This window comes from Mustela nivalis, assembly GCF_964662115.1.
Source record: "Mustela nivalis genome assembly, chromosome: 15".
NCBI classification, from domain to species: domain Eukaryota; kingdom Metazoa; phylum Chordata; class Mammalia; order Carnivora; family Mustelidae; genus Mustela; species Mustela nivalis.
The window spans coordinates 31,012,604-31,032,221 of NC_139034.1; the positions used below are offsets into that span (position 1 = coordinate 31,012,604).

Genomic DNA, 19,618 nt, shown 5'->3' on the forward strand with positions numbered 1-19,618 from the left:
ATGAAAAGGGCTTAGAAGAGGACATCAAAAATGGTTAAAGCAGAGAATAATTCTTACCCAGCCAAAAGAATTACCAAAAAGAAATGGTAGAACATGAAGAAAATAAATGGGCAAGGACAGGAACAAGCATTCTGCAAAAGAAAAAAATGCTACTTTCCAACAAACATATTTTGAAAAGACTGAACCTCAAAAGAGTAACAGTTGAAAGACATTTTAATAATATGATCAAGATCCTTAGGAGTTCAGTTTTATATCTAAGAATTTATCCAATGAAAATATCTGGAGAGTTTAATCAAGATTTAGTATAATACATCACCAGAGGCAGGGGAAACAAAAGCAAAACTGAACTATTGGGACTACATCAAGATAAAAAGCTCCTACACAGTGCAAGAAACAACAACAACAACAACAACAACAAAAACTGAAAGGCAGCCTATGGAATGAGAGAAGATATTTGTAAACAACATATCTGATGAAGGGGTAGTATCTAAAATCTATAAAGAACTTGCCAAACTCAATACCCCAAAACCAAATAATCCAGTTAAAAAATGGGCAGAAGGGACGCCTGGGTGGCTCAGTTGGTTAGACGACTGCCTTCGGCTCAGGTCATGATCCTGGAGTCCCGGGATCGAGTCCCGCATCGGACTCCCAGCTCCATGGAGAGTCTGCTTCTCTCTCTGACCTTCTCCTCGTTCATGCTCTCTCTCACTATCTCTCTCTCAAGTAAATAAATAAAATCTTTAAAAAAAAAATGGGCAGAAGACATGAATGACAACTTTTCCAAAGAAGACATCCAGATGGCTAACAGACACATGAAAAGATGCTCAACATCATTCATCATCAGGAAAATACAAACCAAAATTATGATGAGATACACGCCTGTCAGAATGGCTAAAATCAACAACACAAGAAACAACAGGCATTGGCAAGGATCCAGAGAAAGGGGAACCCTCCTGCACGGTTTGTGGTAATATAAAATGGAAAACAGCATGGAATCTCCTCAAAAAAATTAAAAATAGAATTACCCTATGAGTCAGTAACTGTGCTACTAGTTATTTATCCAAAGGATACAAAAATACAGATTCAAAGGAATACATGAACCTGATCTTTTTGGCAACATTATAAACAATAGTCAAACTATGGAAAGGGCCCAAATGTCCATCAACTGATGAATGTATAAAGATGATGTGGTGTGTGTATACAAACACACACATACAAACATACTGGAATATTATTTGGCCATCAAAAATGATATATTGCCATTTGTCACAATGTGGATGGAGCTAGAGTGCATTATGCTAAGAGAAATAAATCAGTCAGAGAAAGATAAATACCACATGATCTCACTCAAATATGGAATTTAAGAAAGAAAACAGATGAACATATTGGAGGAGAGGAAAAAAGGAGAGAGGGAAACAAACCATAAGAGACTCTTAACAACTCTAGAGAACCAACAGGGTTGATATAGGGAGGTGGGTGGGAATTGGGCTAGATGGGTGATGGGTATTAAAGAGGGCACTTGTTGTGATAAGCCCTGGGTATTGTATGTAAGTGATGAATCACTGAATTCTACTCCTGAGAGCAATACTGCACTGTATGTTAAATAACTAAAATTTAAATAAAAATTATGAAAATAAGATTTAGTGTAATAGAGGTTAAAGAATTATTTGTAAGAGCAAAATCAGTGGGAAAACCTAAATATCTTAAAATAGAATATTTAAATAAATTGTAATGGAGCTCTATCACACAATGATCTAAAACCCTTAAAATATTTCAAAGATTATAAGGAAACAGGAAAATGTCAAAGATATGTTAAGAGGAAAAAAACCCCTACCAAAATTCAAAATTCTGAGTATATTTTGATTATAATTTTGTGAAAATTTTTAAAAAGGGAAAGCAAAAATATCAAAATGTTAATTATTATCTCTACATGGTAGGATTACAAATGATTTTCATTTTATTCATTATTCCTAGATACATTTTCTAAATTAATACAATTATAGTAGGAAAGTCAGTAAAATTTAAAAGTTCTAGGGGCACCTGGGTGGGTCAGTCGGTTAAGCCTCTGCCTTTGGCTCAGGTTATGATCTCAAGGTGTTAGGATTGAGCCCTGCATCAGGCTCCCTGCTCAGCAAGGTGCTTTCTTCTTCCTCTCCCTCTGCCTGCTGCTCCCCCTGCTTGTGTGCTCACACCTGCACTCTATCAATAAAACCTTAAAAATAAATAAATTAAATAAAAATGAATAAATAAGTGCTAAATTTATACAAAGCAATAAACAGAAAAAGTAGGAATACTAAAGAGAAAAATCTTAAAGATATTAAAACATTAATTACCTATCTTACAGTTTAAATCAAAATCTACAATCAACATTTGAAAAGGCTACCTATTAAGGTAGCATTTAGTTTAGTGCACTTGAACCACCCTAATGATAACCCCCAGTTGATGATGGCACTTACTTGCTTTAAAATGCACTAACTTACAAAAGAGCTCCACCATGTGGTAACACAAATCATCTTGGTGGCATCAGAAAATTATCTTACCTACCGTAACTTAACATGAATTTAAACTGAATTTTGAAAGTTAAAAATACTAGCCATTGGGGCACCTGGGTGGCTCAGTGGGTTAAAGCCTCTGCCTTCCACTCAGGTCATGATCCCAGTGTCTTGGGATCGAGCCTGCTCAGCGGGGAGCCTGCTTCCTCCTCTCTCTCTCTGCCTGCCTCTCTGCCTACCTGTGATTTCTCTGTCAAATAAATAAATAAAATATTAAAAAAAAAATACTAGCCATGGGCAAGATGAAAATCAGCTATACGAAATATGCTTTTGGGCACTTGGGTGACTTAGTCAATGAAGCATCTAACTTCAGCTCAGGTCATGATCTCAGGGTCCTGAGATGGGGGGAGGGGGTGTCTTCAGGCTTCACACTTAGCAGGGAGTCTACTTCTCCCTCTCCTTCTGCCCATCCCCCTTGCTTGTGTGTGCTCACTCCCTCTCTTTCTATTGCTCTCAAATAAAGAAATAAGATATTTTTTAAAAAAGAAATATACTTTCTAACTCACAGTCAGTAGGACACGTCCTTACTCTTGACTCATAGGATTGTAACCAGTGATTAACAGTAAGGTTACAAATTAAATATATTACAGGAATATAATAATATAATAGAGGACTGGAGGCAATAAGAGCTGTCTTTATCTTCTACTCTTGGATTTCCTCCTCATCAAGGTTATATGTAGGAACCAAAGGGATAACAAACCAATATGTCAGAAAATCCCACCTCTCTCACTTGTGTAATAATGGCTGACAGCAGTTAGTGTTAAATACGTTCTTTGATGTGCTCAGAAGTAAAAGTCAAGAGTGGCTTAGCCAAGAAAAGGAATGCAAAAGCTAATCTTACTTATACTCAATCACATTTGTGATACAACACACAGGAGTAAACAACAGGTGAATCAGCCATGGAGTTACACAATGCCCTTGTGAGGAGAGAGTTGACTCCACTACCAGAAAAATAAGTACCTAACAAGTTCAGATTTACCTGACCCACTGCCCAAGAGATGGGGCTTCCTCCCTTAAGAATTTCTACAGAACTCAGTGGATAGGAATATCTAAACATTCAACTGAACTGTGATTTACTTATTTATTTGTCCATATCTCAACCAGTCTATATATACATCTGGAAGGTAAAACAGTTCTACCTAATTCATTGCTATACCCCCAAGAGCTTAGTGAAGTATCCAGCACTAACTTGGCATTAAGTATGTATTTCTTTTTTAAAAGTAGTACTAATAGCTATACCCCAATATAGAATGGAATAGCTTTTTTTCCCCTTTAGTACGCTCAGAAAAACAAGCATCAATTCAATCACCAATACAAGGTATAAGATAAGACTAGTTCTACTATAGTTTCTTCAACTCCCATTCATACATTGGCAACAACTAATGAGTACAAGCAAGAGTAACTCACACAAAGAAATGATACTACAAAACTCATTTTCTAAACAGGTGATAGATGACTGACCTGGAACTTGGTTTCTGGTCAAGCTGTTTGCTTAGTTTATTGAGTCAAAGCCCCAAAGATGATCCCGAGAAGACATAACAATATAGGAGAGAAAACCGCCATCAAATGCAAACAGCTATTAATTAATTGGCTTTTCTGTAAAAGATCTATGAAACTAATATCTACCACTCTTAGGAACAAGGTTAAAATACACTGAGAAGAGAGATCATTCTGACAACTCGGATTGAATTTTATGGATAAAAGGTATCTTCCAAAGTTTGCATACCAACTCCTTCTTCCAATACTGCATATTCTACTTGAAAAAAGGAAAACATCAAATTAATAAATGAGTTGGCATTAGAATAAAAGAATCCCAAATTGGAAGGGAACCAAAAGAGATCACTGATCATCAAAGTCCTATGTCTGGGAGTTTCTAGGGTTCCAAGTCATAAAATGATAATCTGGCAAATTTTTCAATATTTAAAAAAACTTAAGAAAACCCATATGTCTACTTTCAATAAAGCCTCAGTGAATAAAGTAGCCATCCAGTTACACAATGCCCTTGTGAGGAAGACACTTGTTAGAATGGGCATTTGTCACTTTTGTTAGAATTCAATGCAGCATAGTAACATAATTTACCTTTATGTTGATAAAAAGCATTGGCTGTTGGCTTTTATGTCTGAATAAAATTAGGAAAAATAAACAAACTTAATTTTAAAAAGTTTGGTAGACTTTCTGAAACAGAGCCAAGGTGGGTAAAGCTAATAATTAATGTTTGGTAGTTTTGAGTGCAATATGATTCTGATTCAACTAACCTTAAAAAAATAGTTTGTATGATGAGAAAATCAAAGCACATATAAAAGAGATAAATTAAAGCAGGACTAGGATAAAGAATGTTTGATAAAATAATTACTTCAAAACTCTCCTAAATATCTAAGTCTCATATAAACTTGATTATCTGTTTATAGCTTAATATAAAAGAGAGAAATAACTACCAACCTGAACATCAATAATTATGAATACCACATCTTTAAAATTAAAATGAGTATAAATAAGGAAAAATAGTAATTTGCTGACAGATTATTTAACCATTTATTTCAAAGCAATTCCTGTTGACAACCTAGCACACTTGGAAGCCCATAATAATCTCAATGGTCATTTCAATCCTATAGAAGAGTATTTCATATATCCTTCTGGTATCTATTCCTAATTAGGTGGGACACAATTCAGATCTGGCTCTATGTTTGTGGGGAATTGTGGGGGAGGGTAATTTTTTTAAAGATTTACTTATTCATTTGAGAGAGAAAGAACATAAATGGGAGGGGCAGAGGGAGAGAATCTGAAACAGACTCTGAGCTAGTGCAAAACCCTATGTGGGTTCAATCTCACAACCCTGAGATCACGACCACAGCCAAAATTAAGAGCTAATGGCTTAATTGACTGCGCCACTCAGGCACCCTGTGGGGCAGAGGTAATTTTTCAAAATGAAATTCATTATGGTTGATTTTCAATAATTTGTATCCCAAAATATACTAGAAAGGATTTTTTTTTAAATCTTAAGGAAACTATATGTAATAAAATTAAAGAAAAAATATAAAATATAAGATAAAGAACTTGGGCATTCTGGGAAGCATAATTCTGAACATTATTCTCTTATTAATTTTTTTTAATTTTTTTTTTTTTAATTTGAGATCGCAAGTAGACAGAGAGGCACGCAGAGAGATGGGGAAACAGTCTCCCTGCTGAGCAGAGAGCCCAATGTGGGGCTTGATCCCAGGACCCTGAGATCATGACCTGAGCTGAAGGCAGAGGCTTAACCACTGAGCCACCCAGGTACCCCTCTCTTATTCATTCAATTAACAATAAATATTTATTAAATGCCTACAGCAACAACCACTATTTTAACTGCTAGTAATACATTAGTAAACAAAATAAGCATTCCTGTTTCCTGAAGCTGACACCTTAGGGGGAAGAGAAAGACAATAAGCAAAAATCAGTATAAATAAGTAAACTATACACTGTTACAAAAATAACAGAGTAAAGTGGATAGAGAATTTGAGGGAGAAGTGAAGGCAGATTACAGTATTAAACAGGGTGGTAGATCTCATTGGTAGAGTGAGATTTGAGCAGACTTTTATTTTATGAACAAAGACACAATCCATTAAATTTTGACCCAGAGCTTCCATTTCTAGACTACACTACATCTTCTTACTTGTGCATTAAATGTGGATATAAGGATATTCACTGCAGTTGTTTGTAGTATAAAATATTCAAAAATAAACTAAATCTTTCTTAACAGGGGAGTACATAAGTAAATAATATGTCCATACAATGGAAAATACATCCACTAAAAATATCAAGCTAAACACAGAGGATGAGTTAATGTTCAAGATACATTGCTACATGAGAAAAGCAAAGTAGAGAATAATGCAAAAACTAGAAACTTTTCTTAGTTGCTTCTGGATGGAAAAAGTATGTGTCTGGAGGATAGGAATGAGAAAAACTTCATTGTTTAATTTTTATTTCTCTTAAATCTTGAACCACATGAATCTATTGCCTATTACAATAATAATAAATGGTAATAATAATAGTAATTATTTATTTATACTTCTAAAACAATTCATAAGACTTCAATTAGGTAAAACAAAAATCCTTAGATCTATGTGGTGAGGTGGGAGGAGAAAGGATTGGAGGTAGAGAGCAAATGAAAACTTAACAATGGTTATCTCTATAGAGGTAGAAATAGAAAGAAGCCAATGGATATTCATTTTTTATGACTATAAAATGTGATTTCTTAAAAAGAAGCATATTTGACTTTTGAATATATATTTTTCTCTGAACTTTTGAAAACAAAATATAAAAATGATAATTTTTTAAAAACAGGAAAAATGTTAGTATCTAAAAAAATGCATGCTATAATGCTTTGGATATAAGCATCCAAAATAATAAATACTCAATTAGATGATTCATAGTGACCACAAAGTTAAATAAGTTAGTTCTCAGAAGAAGCCTAATGGCTCTTCATTCAGAGATGAAGGTTAAATTCCTTGTATGGGTTCTCCAGAAAAAGAAAGTAAACTGCAGTAAAAAATATTGGCCAACCGTGAAAACTGCTATGAAGGAAAAGCAATTTTTAAAACAGGCAGCCCAATTATATATTATTATTATAATTACACTACACATAATTATATATGAGACCTATATGAGTATTTCATGATCAAAGTTCATGATTAACTTTAATAATGTTATCTGATATATATATATATTAAGTATAAAGCAATAAATGATGGGAAATTTAGGAAAGAAACAGATTAAGAAAGAGAATAGAAAAATGGAGAAAATCAGTGAAAGCAAAATCTATTTTTTTAAGAGATCACCAAAATAGAGAAACTTTTAGTTTGACTGACCAAGACAAAAGAAAGAGGCTTAAATTAGCTAAAATTAAGAATGAAGTAACGACATAAAGAGCAACCTTACAGAAATTTAAAAAAAAAAAAACTATAGCATGAATGCTTATAACAATTGAAATGGACAAATTCCTTAAGAGAGACCAACTACCAAAACTGACTCATTTTAGAACTTCCCACAGAGAAAAGTCCAGGCCCAGATTGCTTCACTGGTGAATTCTACCAGATACTTAAAGAGGAATTAGTAACAATTCATCAAATTCCTCCACAAAAACCTCTTAGAAGGGAAGATCTCCCAACTTATTCTGTGAGAAGCCAGTATTACCCTGATACTGAAATCAGACAAACACATTACAAGGAAAGAAAACAGAGATAAAATCTCCTATGAGTATATGCCAAAATCCTCAACAAAATACTAGCAATCCAAATTCACAAACATATAAAAAAGATTATACACCATTATCAAGTAAGACTTATCCTAGAAATGCAGAAAGGATTGGACATAAGTAAATAAGATCTGAAAATCAATTAAAGTAATACCAATAAGAGAGGAAAAAAAGAATATAACATTATATTAATAGGCACAGAAAATCATTTGACAAAATCCAAACTCATTTGATAAAACACTTAATGCAAGAGAAAGAAAAGGTAACACTCTTTCTCTCTCTAAAAATAGACAAACTACTTGTCTAGCATTAAATATTCACTAGGGAGAAGGTATTATAAAATATACCATTTTACATACAGAGAAACAAAGATTTGGATGATAGCAGACTTATCTTCGGAAACAATGGAAGCTAGAATACAATGGAACTTGGCAGGAAAAAGCCAAGCTACAATTTTTTTAAATCATTTATTTATTTATTTGAACGATAGAGAGTGAAATAGAGAACACAAGCAGAGGGAAGAGCAGAGAGAGGGAGAGGCAGACTCTGCTGAGCAGGAAGCCTGAATCTGATAATCTAAGAAAAAATCTACTCTTAACATTGCACTTACTGGTAAAAGACAGAATGATTTCTCCTTAACAGCAGGAATTCTTCCCACTTCTATTCAACAATGTATTGAAATCTTAGCCAGTGCAACAGGCAAGGAAAAGAAAGAAAAATGTTATAAAGGAAGAAATAAAGCTGAGATAATTGTACACATAGGAAATCTATGAAAACTCAAAAACGGGCAAAAAAAAAACATAAAAGATAACACACTGTTCATGATAAACAATGGCAAATAAGCACATTTAGAAGACCTTCAGTAACTGTGGACTTTGGGTGACAATGATGTGTCAGAGTCGGTTCAAGTGTAACAAATGTAGCACTCTTGTGACAATGTTCATAATGGAAAAGGTTAAGCATGTGTGGAACAAGGGGTATATGGGAACTCTCTGTACCTTTTGCTTAATTTTGTTGTGAACCTAAAACTATTCTAAAAAGAAAAGTCTATTTTAAAAATATCTCATATAATTAGCAATCAGAAAAATGTAAATTAAAATCACACTGAAATATCACTACATACCAAGAAGAATGGCCAATTTAAAAAAATAGTACCACCACCAAAAGTGGGCAAAGACATAAGGAAACTGAATCACCCATATATTGATGGTAGGAATATAAAATGGAATAGCTGGAACAAAGTTTGGCAGCTCTTACAAAATTAAACACATATAGACCATACCATATGACCAGCAATTGCACTCCCCCAGAAAAATGAAAACTGATATCTATACAAAAACCTATACACAAATGTTCACAGCAGCTGTATTCCTAACAGCTAAAACCTATGAATGAGGCAGATGTCTTTCAATGAGTGAAAGGTTAAACAAACTGGTCCAGTCATGCCATGGAATACTACTGAACAATAACAACAAAATGCAATGGGCTGACTTGTGCCCCTGCCCAACTCCTGAAAACTCAAATGCTGAAGTCCTAACCCTAAGTACCCAAGAATGTAACTGTTTTGGAAGATAGGGCCTCACATAGGAACAATACATTAAAATGAAGACATTTGGTAAGCCTTAATCCAACCTGATTAGTGTCCTTATAAGAACAGGAAACTTGGACACACACACACACACACACACACACACCCCACCAGGGATATGTGCACATAGGATAAGCATTCCAGAATGTAAGGAGAAGGCAGCAATCTGCAAGCCAAACAGAGAAGTCCCAAAAGAAACTAAATCTGCTGACATCTCAACTTGGACCTTCTAGTCTCCAGAAACATGACAAAACGTATTTCTGTTTAAGCGACCCAATCTGTAGTATTTTGTTATGGCAGCCCTATCAAACTAATATACTGATAACAGTTTCACTCCAGGGAATTTATTCTGAGTGAAAAAAGCCAATCCCAAAGGTTAAATACTGTAAAATCCCACTTAGATAACATTCTTGAAATTACAAAATATGTCACATTATTATTAAGTAACAATCTTATTAAATATGTATAGACAACCTGGTCTACTGGTACTGTCTACATAATATTTGGAATGATGATTACAATCATTGGTCATCTTTGGGGGATCTTACAAAACAAATATGTTCGTTTAAAAACTAGCCAATAAAAGCAAAGCATAATTACCACATCAGAATCATTACACACACATTTATAAATTCAACTATTTTCAAGGTTGCTTTGGCTATTTGGGGCCTTTGTGGTTCCATACAAATTTAAGGATTGTTTTTTCTAAGCTCTGTGAAAAATGCTGTTAGTATTTTGATATGAATTTCCTTAAATGTGTAAATAGTTTGGGGTAGTAAAGACATTTTAACAATATTTGTTCTTCCAATCCAAAAGAATGGAATGTCTTTCTTGGGGTCATCTTTCTTTCATGAGTGTTTTATAGTTTTCAGAATATAGGTCTTTCGCCTCTTTGGTTAGGTTTTCTCTTGGGTATTGTTTCTGGTGCAATTGTAAATGGAATTTATTCCTTAATTTCTCTTTCTGCTGTTTCATTATTGGTGTATAGAAATGCAATAGATCTCTGTAGGTTGATTTTGTGTCATGAGACTCTACTGAATTCATGTATTAGTTCTAAGCAGTTTTGTGGCAGTCTTTCAGGTTTTCTACATAGAGTATCATGTCATCTGTGAATACTGAAAGTTTTAGTTCTTCCTTCCTGATTTGGATGCCTTTTATTTCTTTTTGTTGTCTGATAGCTGTGGCTAGGACTTCTTGTACTATGTTAAATAACAGTGTAAGAGTGAACATCCCTGTCTTTTTCCTGACCATAGAGGAAAAGCTGTTTTCCCCATTGAGGATGATATTAGCTGTGGGTTTTTCTTATATGGCCTTGATTATGTTGAGGTTATGTCCCCTCTAGCCCTACTTTGTTGAGGGTTTTTATCATAAATGGATATTGTACTTTGTAAAATGGTTTTTTTAATCTATTGAAATGACCATACAGTTTTTATTCTGTCTTAAAAGCAAAGCTGGAGGCATAACACTTCCAGATTTCAAGTTATATTACAAAGCTGTAGTGATCAAAACAGTATGGTACCACATGAAAATAGGCACAAAAATCAAGGGAACAGAATAGAAAACCAAGGGATGAACCCACAACTATATAGTCAGTCATCTTCAACAAAGCAGGAAAGAATAGCCAATGTGGAAGAAGTCTCTTCAACAAATGGTCTTGAGAAAACTGGACAGCAACATGCCAAGGATGAAACATGACCACTTTCTTATACTAAACATGAAAATCAATTCTAAATAGATTAGAGACTAAAACGCAAGATCTGAAACCATAAAATCCTAGAATAGAATGCAGACAGTAACATCTTTGATACTGACCATAGCAACTCCTTTCTAGATGTCTCCTGAGACAAGGGAAACAAAAGCAAAAATAAACAATCGGGACTTGATTAAAATAAAAAGTTTCTACACAGCAAAGGAAACATAAAACTAAAAGGCAACCTATGAAATGGGAGAAGTTATTTGCAAATGACATAACATATCAGATAAAGGGTTAGTATCCAAAATATATGAAGAACTTATAAAACACCCCAAAAACAGATAACCCAATTAAAAAATGGGCAGAAGACATGCATAGACATTTTTCCAAAGAACACACAGATGACATGCAGTCGACGTACAGATGGTCAACAAATACATGAAAGGATGCTCAACATCACCCATCATCAAGGAAATATACATTAAACCTACAATGAGGTATCACCTCACATCTGTCAGAATGGCTAAAATCAACAACACAAGAAATAACAGGCACTAGAGACAATGTAGAGAAAGGGGAACCCTCTTGCTCTGTTTGTGAAAACACTAGCTGGTGCAGCTACTCTGGAAAACAGCATAGAGATTACTCAAAAAGTTAAAAATAGAACTACCCTATGATCCAGTAATTGCACTACTAGGTATTTACCCAAAGAATATAAAAATACTAATTCAAAGGGATACCCCAATGTTTATAGGAGTATTATCTATAATAGCCAAATTATGGAAACAGCTCAAGTATCCACTGACTGATGAGCAGGTAAAGTAGGTGTGGACTATATACAATAGAATATAATTCAGTCATAAAAAAGAATGAAATCTTGCTATTTGCAATGACATGATGGAGCTAGAGGGTATTATGCTAAGGAAAGTAAGTCAGTCAGAGAAAGATAAATACCATGTGATTTCACTCATATGAAAATTTAAGAAACAAAACGATCACAGGGGAAAAAAGAAAGAGAGGCAAACCAAGAAAAAGAATTTTAACTATAGGGAACAAAGTGATGGTTACTAGATGGGGGGATGGGAGATACAGGTGATGGGGATTAAGAGGGCACTTGCTGTGATGAGGACCAGTGTTGTACATGCTGAATCACTACAATGTACACCTAAAACTAACATTACACTGTATATTAACCAACTAACAGGAATTTAAGTAACTTTTAAAAATTCAAGGATTTTAACTGATTCTCAAGTTCTTCTAAAAATTATATTAATATAAAGTTTCCCAGGGTAGTTCTTTTTTTTTTTTTTTAAGATTTTGTTTATTTATTTGACAGACAAAGATCACAAGTAGGCAGAGAGGCAGGCACGGGGTGGGGGGGGGGCAGGCTCCCTGCTGAGCAGAGAGCCCGATGCAGGGCTCAATCCCAGGACTCTGAGATCATGACCTGAGCCGAAGGCAGAGGCTTTAACCTACTGAGCGACCCAGGCGCCCCATCCAGGGTAGTTCTTAAGTCAAATTATTCTAGTTGTATGATCTAATATAGATATTCATTTACACTAATAAGTGCTTTATGTGCATGAAGTTATTTAATCCACACTATTAATTCCAAGATCCAGAAATTACTGTTAGTCATTTTTACAAATAATGAAACTGAGGCTTGGAAATTTTAGGTAATTTGTTCAAAATCAGGAAGCTAGTAAATGGTAAAATTAAGACCTGAGTCAGTCTAGTCTGATGACAAATCCTTGCTCTTAACCCACCCTCTATTCCAATAAACATCATCTACTTTCAATTGTCAAAAAGAGTTACCTTAGTTACTACATTTCTCTTCTTGTTTAAAAAAAGATTGCCAACTATTATCTAGAAGAGCTAGAATGGAAAAGCTGCATCAGAAATGAGTTCATTTTGTCATAACATTCACTTCTCTGCACAAGCTGTCACATTCTCCCTTAGGAATGATTGTATAATCAGAGGTTAAATTCTCAGGCCAATCCTCAAAAACTTAAATATCACTTAAAATAATATTTCTAGATAAACATTCTCGTAATTATAACAGGACAATACCATATCCTGCAAAAAATAGGTACCCAAATCCCAAAGGTAACATGTAATTCCTTCCTTTTCTTCCTCCAGCACACAACCAAGAATGAATTCACATCCCCTAGTCCCATCATGAGCTCCATTAGGAAATAAGACTTAAACTGTGCCAGTTCCTATGGAAGGTAAGGACAAAGCCAGGATAAAAGCATAGAATAACAAAGTAGTAACATTTATTCATACTTGTAGTCAAGTCTGAAGCCTTAAACGGCCTCCACAACCAAGGAAAACTATAAATTATCATTCAAATATAATTCAGTATAATATAAATACATAATACATACTATTATATAATAGTATATTAATATACTATATATAATATAATTCAGTATAATATATAGTTCAGTATAATATAAATTATAGTTCAGTACAAAAACAGTTTTGTATTAATCAGCCTGGAACCCTAACTACCATATTGTACTTAAAAAGAGATTGAGAACATAACCCACTCATAAACTGGAAACTACCCGTATTCACCAACACTCTCTATAATCTACAACTCCTTCCCAACTTTCTGAAAACTAAAAGCCTAGCATCTGTGAGCAAGAGGCGAAGGAGCTATGACTCCTTCTAACTGCATATGCACAAAAACAGGTCTGAACATGAAGTACCCGAATCAGTGGAAGTATACATTAGATACTTTGGGAAGATAATACCAAAGTCATTCATCCAAGATCCTTCAGTATTCCTCTCGTTTTAAGTAAGGAGTTCGAGATTATGTTCAGGCCTTTGAAATTGGATTCATTTTCTGTTTTTTATTACCAGAGTCTATGTACTGAATGCTTGTGCCCCCAAAATACATATGCTTAAAACCTAATGCCCATTGTAAAGGTATTAGGAGTTGTGGCCTTTAGAAAGTGATTAGGTCATGAGGGCTCTGTCCTTACGAATGGGACTGGTGTCCTTATAAAAGAGGCCTGAAAAAATTCCCACCTCTTCCAACTTGTAAAGCTAACGACAAGATGCTACCTATGAAGGAGGAAGAGAGCCCTCACAGAGACACAGAATCTGCCAGCACCATGATCTTGGACTTTCCAGCCCCCTGAACTGTAAGAAACAAACTTCTGTTGTTTATAAGCCACCCAGTCTGGTATTTTGTTAAAATAGCCCAAATGGACTAAGATGCCAGAAATTTTTTAATGGTTTTAAACATTTTCATGGGAGGTACATTAACATATTTTGCTGTGTTAATCTGATCAGTAAAAACAGACAGACATGTACAATAGTATAGTGCTAATGTTAATAAGAAAGTAAATTTATTAAAAGTGTCTGTCTGGAGTGCAATTTATCAATAATTACCAAAAGATTTATAAATGTTCATAGCTGTTGACTCAGTGATTCAGCTTGTAAAAATGTATTCCAAAAATCAGATTCATTCATTAATTTATTTAACAAACTATCAAGGACTTACCTTGTGCCAGGCATTATTCTTATGAATAGAGATGTTTATCACATCATTTTATAGTGTCAAAAAGTTGTGGTGAAAAAATGTCCAATAATAGTAAGATTTTTGGCAAATTAAAATATATCTAATGTATAAAATATTATAGTACCATTGGAAACATTATCAAATACCAAAAAATTCAGTAACATAATAAAATACTCATGATATGTTAAAAAAATTTAAAACAAGATACAAAATTATTACATGTAACTATAGTTACATCAAGTTACATGTATGATCCCAAATCTGTTTTAAATGACCGAACCAGGGACCTTGATCGAGTTACTTAACCTCACTCTATTTCAGTATCTTCTAAAAAATAATCAAGATTTTATATTTTACATGTAAAATAGAGACTTTTTGTTTCATATCTCAATGGATTGTTGAATGAGTTATTTTTTAAGTGCTTATAATATCCCCCAGTATATATAAAGCCCTAGTAATTATTTCCTGGTGTTATTAGTAGTAGTAATATTACATATACACACATATACTTATAAGAAAAAAAGGAAAGAAATGTTCCAAAGCTATCAAAGATTCTACATTCTAACAAAACTAATTCTGAAACAATCAGGAATTTTAAACACTACATATTATAAGATATTAAAAATTATAAGGTATGGCTTTGTTTTATAAAAAGTCTTTGTATCCAAGTGAAGGATGTATGAATAAAATGTGATAGCTAAGATTTGCTTTAAAATACTTTGGGGACACCTGTGTGGCTCAGTGGGTTAAAGCCTCTGTCTTCAGCTCAGGTCATGATCCTGGGTTCCTGGGATGAGCCCCACCTCCGGCTCTCTGCTCAGTGGGGAACCAGCTTCCCTTCCTCTCTCTCTGCCTGCCTCTCTGCTTACTCTGACAGATCTCTGCTTAATTTGAGAGATCTCTCTGTCTGTCAAATTAATAAATTTTTTAAAAACTGTAAAATACTTTGGGGGGTTTACATGTGGAGATTTTTAAAATTTTTTAATGCTATATCAGATGTACATTATTTACCTCTAGGTAACAAAATTATTATTTGCTTTTCTTTTCTTTATGTTTTTCAAATTATCTAGAGTAATTCAAATTATTTTTTAAATGAGAAAATTTGGAGGGCACCTGGGTGGCTCAGTTGATTGAGCACCCAAGCTTGGGTTTTGGCTCAGGTCAAGATCTCAGGATCCTCAGATTGAGCCCTGTATTGGGCTCTGTGCTCAGCAGAGTTTGCTTAAGATTCTCTGTCTCTCTCACCCTCTGCCCCTCCCTGTGCTCAGGCTCTTTCTCTCTCTCCCTCTAACATAATTAATTTTTTAAAAAATTCTTTTTAAAAATAAATAAGTAAATAAATAATGAGAAACTGTTTTTCAAAAAATGTTAAAGAAATCCTTACCAATACTCCATCCACAGATGAAACTTTCTCCCAAGTTAACCAAGCTCTTTCTTTGACATGATCTGGTATCTTTAATTTCTGACATAATGCAGTAAAATCAGGTTCTTCGGTTTCTTCCAACACGAGACTACCAGATAAAAATATACATGTAATAGGGACAGACTTACAAATCAAACTGATTAAACATTTCTTTCGATGGTTTCTGTATAACAGTGCTGTCCTGAAAAAAGCATTAATAAATACTTTAAAATCTTATTTATCTTTGAAAAAAATTACAGGTAGAATTTAAACATGTTTATTTTTCTCAAAATCTTTCCAACAAAAATACAACACAGTGAAAGATGTTTCTGGCCTAGTGAATCACATACGGTTCAGAACAGCAAAATAGCTTTGTAAAAGTATGATAGCTAAAGCTGTATAGGAAAATTGGGAAGACAATAACAGCAAAAAGAAGAAAGCCCATATATAACATTACAGATTCAATTTAGTATCAGTGAGTTTGCTAAAATGCAGTCTACAACTTATCAATGTCTCACATGATGATTAACTTAATACAAATTACTGCTATGCTTATATCAGATTTTCCCTTTGGTCCTCCTTACCCAGGACAGGTAGTCAGTAATTTCTTGTTGGCTAATTCTTTTTCATTCATTTAATGTCTATTTCATACCTAATAGTAATAATATGAGGAATACTGAGTAATTTTTGAGTATTTACTCTGACCCTGTCTGTACAAAGTACCTTAGATGCATAGTTTCAGTGAAATTTGTACATCAGCCTATTAGATAAGTACTCTTATTACCCTTGTTTTACAGATAAGTACCAAATCAGAGAAGCTTAAGTACTCACTCAAGGTCATGGCCAGTAAGTGGGAAACCCACAGTTTAACTCCATAATCCATGCCCTTGACCACTATTGCAGACTGCCAACTCTCCTTCAAAATATAATTAACTTTTGATTATGTCAACAATGAAGGTGAAATGCTGTTCCTAGGGAAGGTTTTCCTTCCAACTTCACCACTTAGGCCAGATACAATGCAAAAGAAAAAAGATCTCAGCTGTCAAAGTAGAAACACACTCTGTCATTGAAAGTGCAGGTGGAGTGGGCCCTGAATCCATCCCTAAGCAAGTGCTAGGCTTTGGATCACCAGGCACTAGTTTTTACTCTTGCTAAGCAGCTAATCTACAGAGTTCAATTGCCCATACTAGTGAAACCTTTTGTGGGTATGAATAATCAAGAGTAGAGGGTATCTTGTATGGTTTTTGACCTACAGGAAATTTTTTGATAGTTCCATCATTTACAAGTAAATAACATAATGTTGGGGTGGGGAAGAAAGGCATTCTTTTCTCAGGTGATGGCCAAAATTTCAGTATTTCTGGTTACCTTATAATAACTGGATAAGATGGAATTCTTCAGAGTAGATTTAGTGCTTTTTCCAAATGAAAACTTTCAAGTATTGGATACATCACAGTTTAATCTGAAATTAAATTTGTCTTCTCCCAGAACATCCTAGACATTTTTTTTCTTAGTGAGTGCGATTTTTAACTAATCCACAAGACAACCCATTTAAATATATGTATTTTTAATAGCCTTTCACAGGCCATCCCAAAGATCATTCCAATTTTTTACAATTTGTCTGAACTCTGTTAGTGTCTGGCAAGTTGAAAGAACAGGGCTTGGTAATGGGCTAGAACAGGGGAGAAAGTGGTGAAGGACAGAAATGAATCCCATTTCCCCAAAATCGATAATGTAGTTTCAAAGTAGAACCAGTGCGGACAATAATAATGGCAATCATACTCTTTTAATCTTAGCTTCTTAACCATAAAAAGTATCGCAATCAAGAAAAATAGAATGTTGCAATGGAATAAATACCCCCTTGTCATGTTCTACTGCATTATCATGGACTCGCCTAAATTTAGATACCACTTGTGGAGGGGTGGGGGCGGTTGTGTCATGTGAGCACAAGACCCTCACTAACTTTGTACCCAAACAAAACAAAACGAGAGGACACAAAGTTGTTTCCTGGCTCAAAGGCAAAATGAAAGCAAAAATGAAAAATCCTGAAGATTAATAATATACAAGAGTTTTATACAATGGGGATAAAAGAAAACGTTGAGGAACTTTTAAGTTACAAAACTTTTTCCCATACACCAGTTCCTCTCAAAAGTTATGTTCCTCCAGTAACTACGGATGGTTCTGAATCCCCAAAGCACTGTTAAAAGGGAGCGCCACAAAACACCTCAGCCGAATACCCTGGGGGCAACTGACAGGCAGGACCCTGCACTTCGCGTCCGATGGCTTTCCTGGCTGGCCTCTCTCAGCCCGGGGCTTCGGATGCAGTGCACGCCCAGAGAAAAACACTTCCAGCTGTTGCATCGCAGTAGACCAAAACAGAAAGTCAAACGGCCACCGAAAAACTACAAATCTCAACAGGACACAAACTCTCCCTCAGACACTAGTCAGTCGTTTTTCTTTTTTTGCTTTTCATGGGGCCTCGAAATCACCCGCCGCCTGCAAGCCTTTCCGCCTAGAGGAGGAAAGGCGGCACCTGTCACTTTGCTCAGGGACCCGAGCCCCACCCGCCCGACACCTGTCAAGCTGGAGCCCAGACCCTCCCCGGCTTCCCTCTCCTCGCTCCCGAACCCAGACCCCTGTCACCCTCCTCCAGGCGCTCCGCGGTGGTGGGGGACACGGGAGCACCCTCCTCTCGCCCCGACGCGGCCGCCGGCGGAGACGCGCCCCCGCCTAGACGCCGGGGCGCCAGCCCGGACGCACTCTCGGGGCGCCCTTCTCTAGCCGCGGCCGCCGGGGTTCTGCTCGCTTACCTGGGCAGAGGCAGGTCCTCGGGGCCACTGTCCTGCTCGGGGTCCTCCTCAGGAGGCGGCGGCGGCGGCGGCGGTGGGGGTTCGGCGGCCGCTGCGGCGGCGGCGGCGGCGGCGGCGGCAGCGGCGGCGGCGGCTGCTGCTGCTGCTCTCCGGGGGGTTTTGGGCGGCATGACTCCCCCCCAGGGCAGGAGCCAGTGACTGGTGGCGAAGGGCCGGGAAAGGAGGACGCGCGCACGTCGGGGCACGCCCCGTCCTCTCCTGACTCCCGTTACAAAAATAATTTGAACGTCCCCTGAGAAAAACCGGACGAGCCCTCCCCCGCCCGGCAACCGAGCGCCGCGTCCAACCGCGGGAAAACGTCACTTCCGCCCCCGGCGTCACGTCCGCGAAGCTCCCGGGCCCGCCGGCGTCGGGAGGGAACCGGGGCGCGGAGCGGTGCGCTGGGCGGGGGCGCGAGGTCGGCGGGGCTGGGCGTGGACCCCCGGCCTGGGCCGAGACAGCCTCCCTGCGGCAGCCGCCGCCGCCCGGACGTGTCTCTACTCGAAACTCTCCTCTTCAGGCCTGGGTGCCGGTAACGGGGCACCGCACAGTCTGGGGGGTGAGATTGGGCCCCATTTTTATCTGTGGGCTGATCTGGGGCCGCCACTCGGGCCCCGCCGGGAATATCAAGCGAGTGCACCCTGGGCGGGCACGCCCCTCTCCCTCCGTGGGCGGCGCCCTCCCTCGCCACCACGCTCCTCCCGCCCAATCCGTTAGGCAGAATCGGCCAAAACAAAAACAAACGTTCGTGGAACACCTCGTAAAAAGTGAATTT

General features: G+C 36.8%; 1 protein-coding gene across 1 annotated transcript in view; it reads right to left on the reverse strand.

Annotated features, from left to right (window-relative positions):
- RB1 (RB transcriptional corepressor 1) overlaps positions 1-19,171 on the reverse strand; it is a 158,896-nt gene extending 139,725 nt beyond the window's left edge. The window contains exons 1-2 of the mRNA XM_082701590.1: positions 18,805-19,171; positions 15,980-16,106 (exon numbers count right to left, since the gene is read on the reverse strand). Of these exons, the coding sequence (XP_082557716.1) occupies positions 15,980-16,106; positions 18,805-18,974 (297 nt within the window). The 5' untranslated portion in view covers positions 18,975-19,171. The remainder of the gene's footprint in view (positions 1-15,979; positions 16,107-18,804) is intronic.
- Between the last annotated feature and the right edge of the window lie 447 nt (positions 19,172-19,618).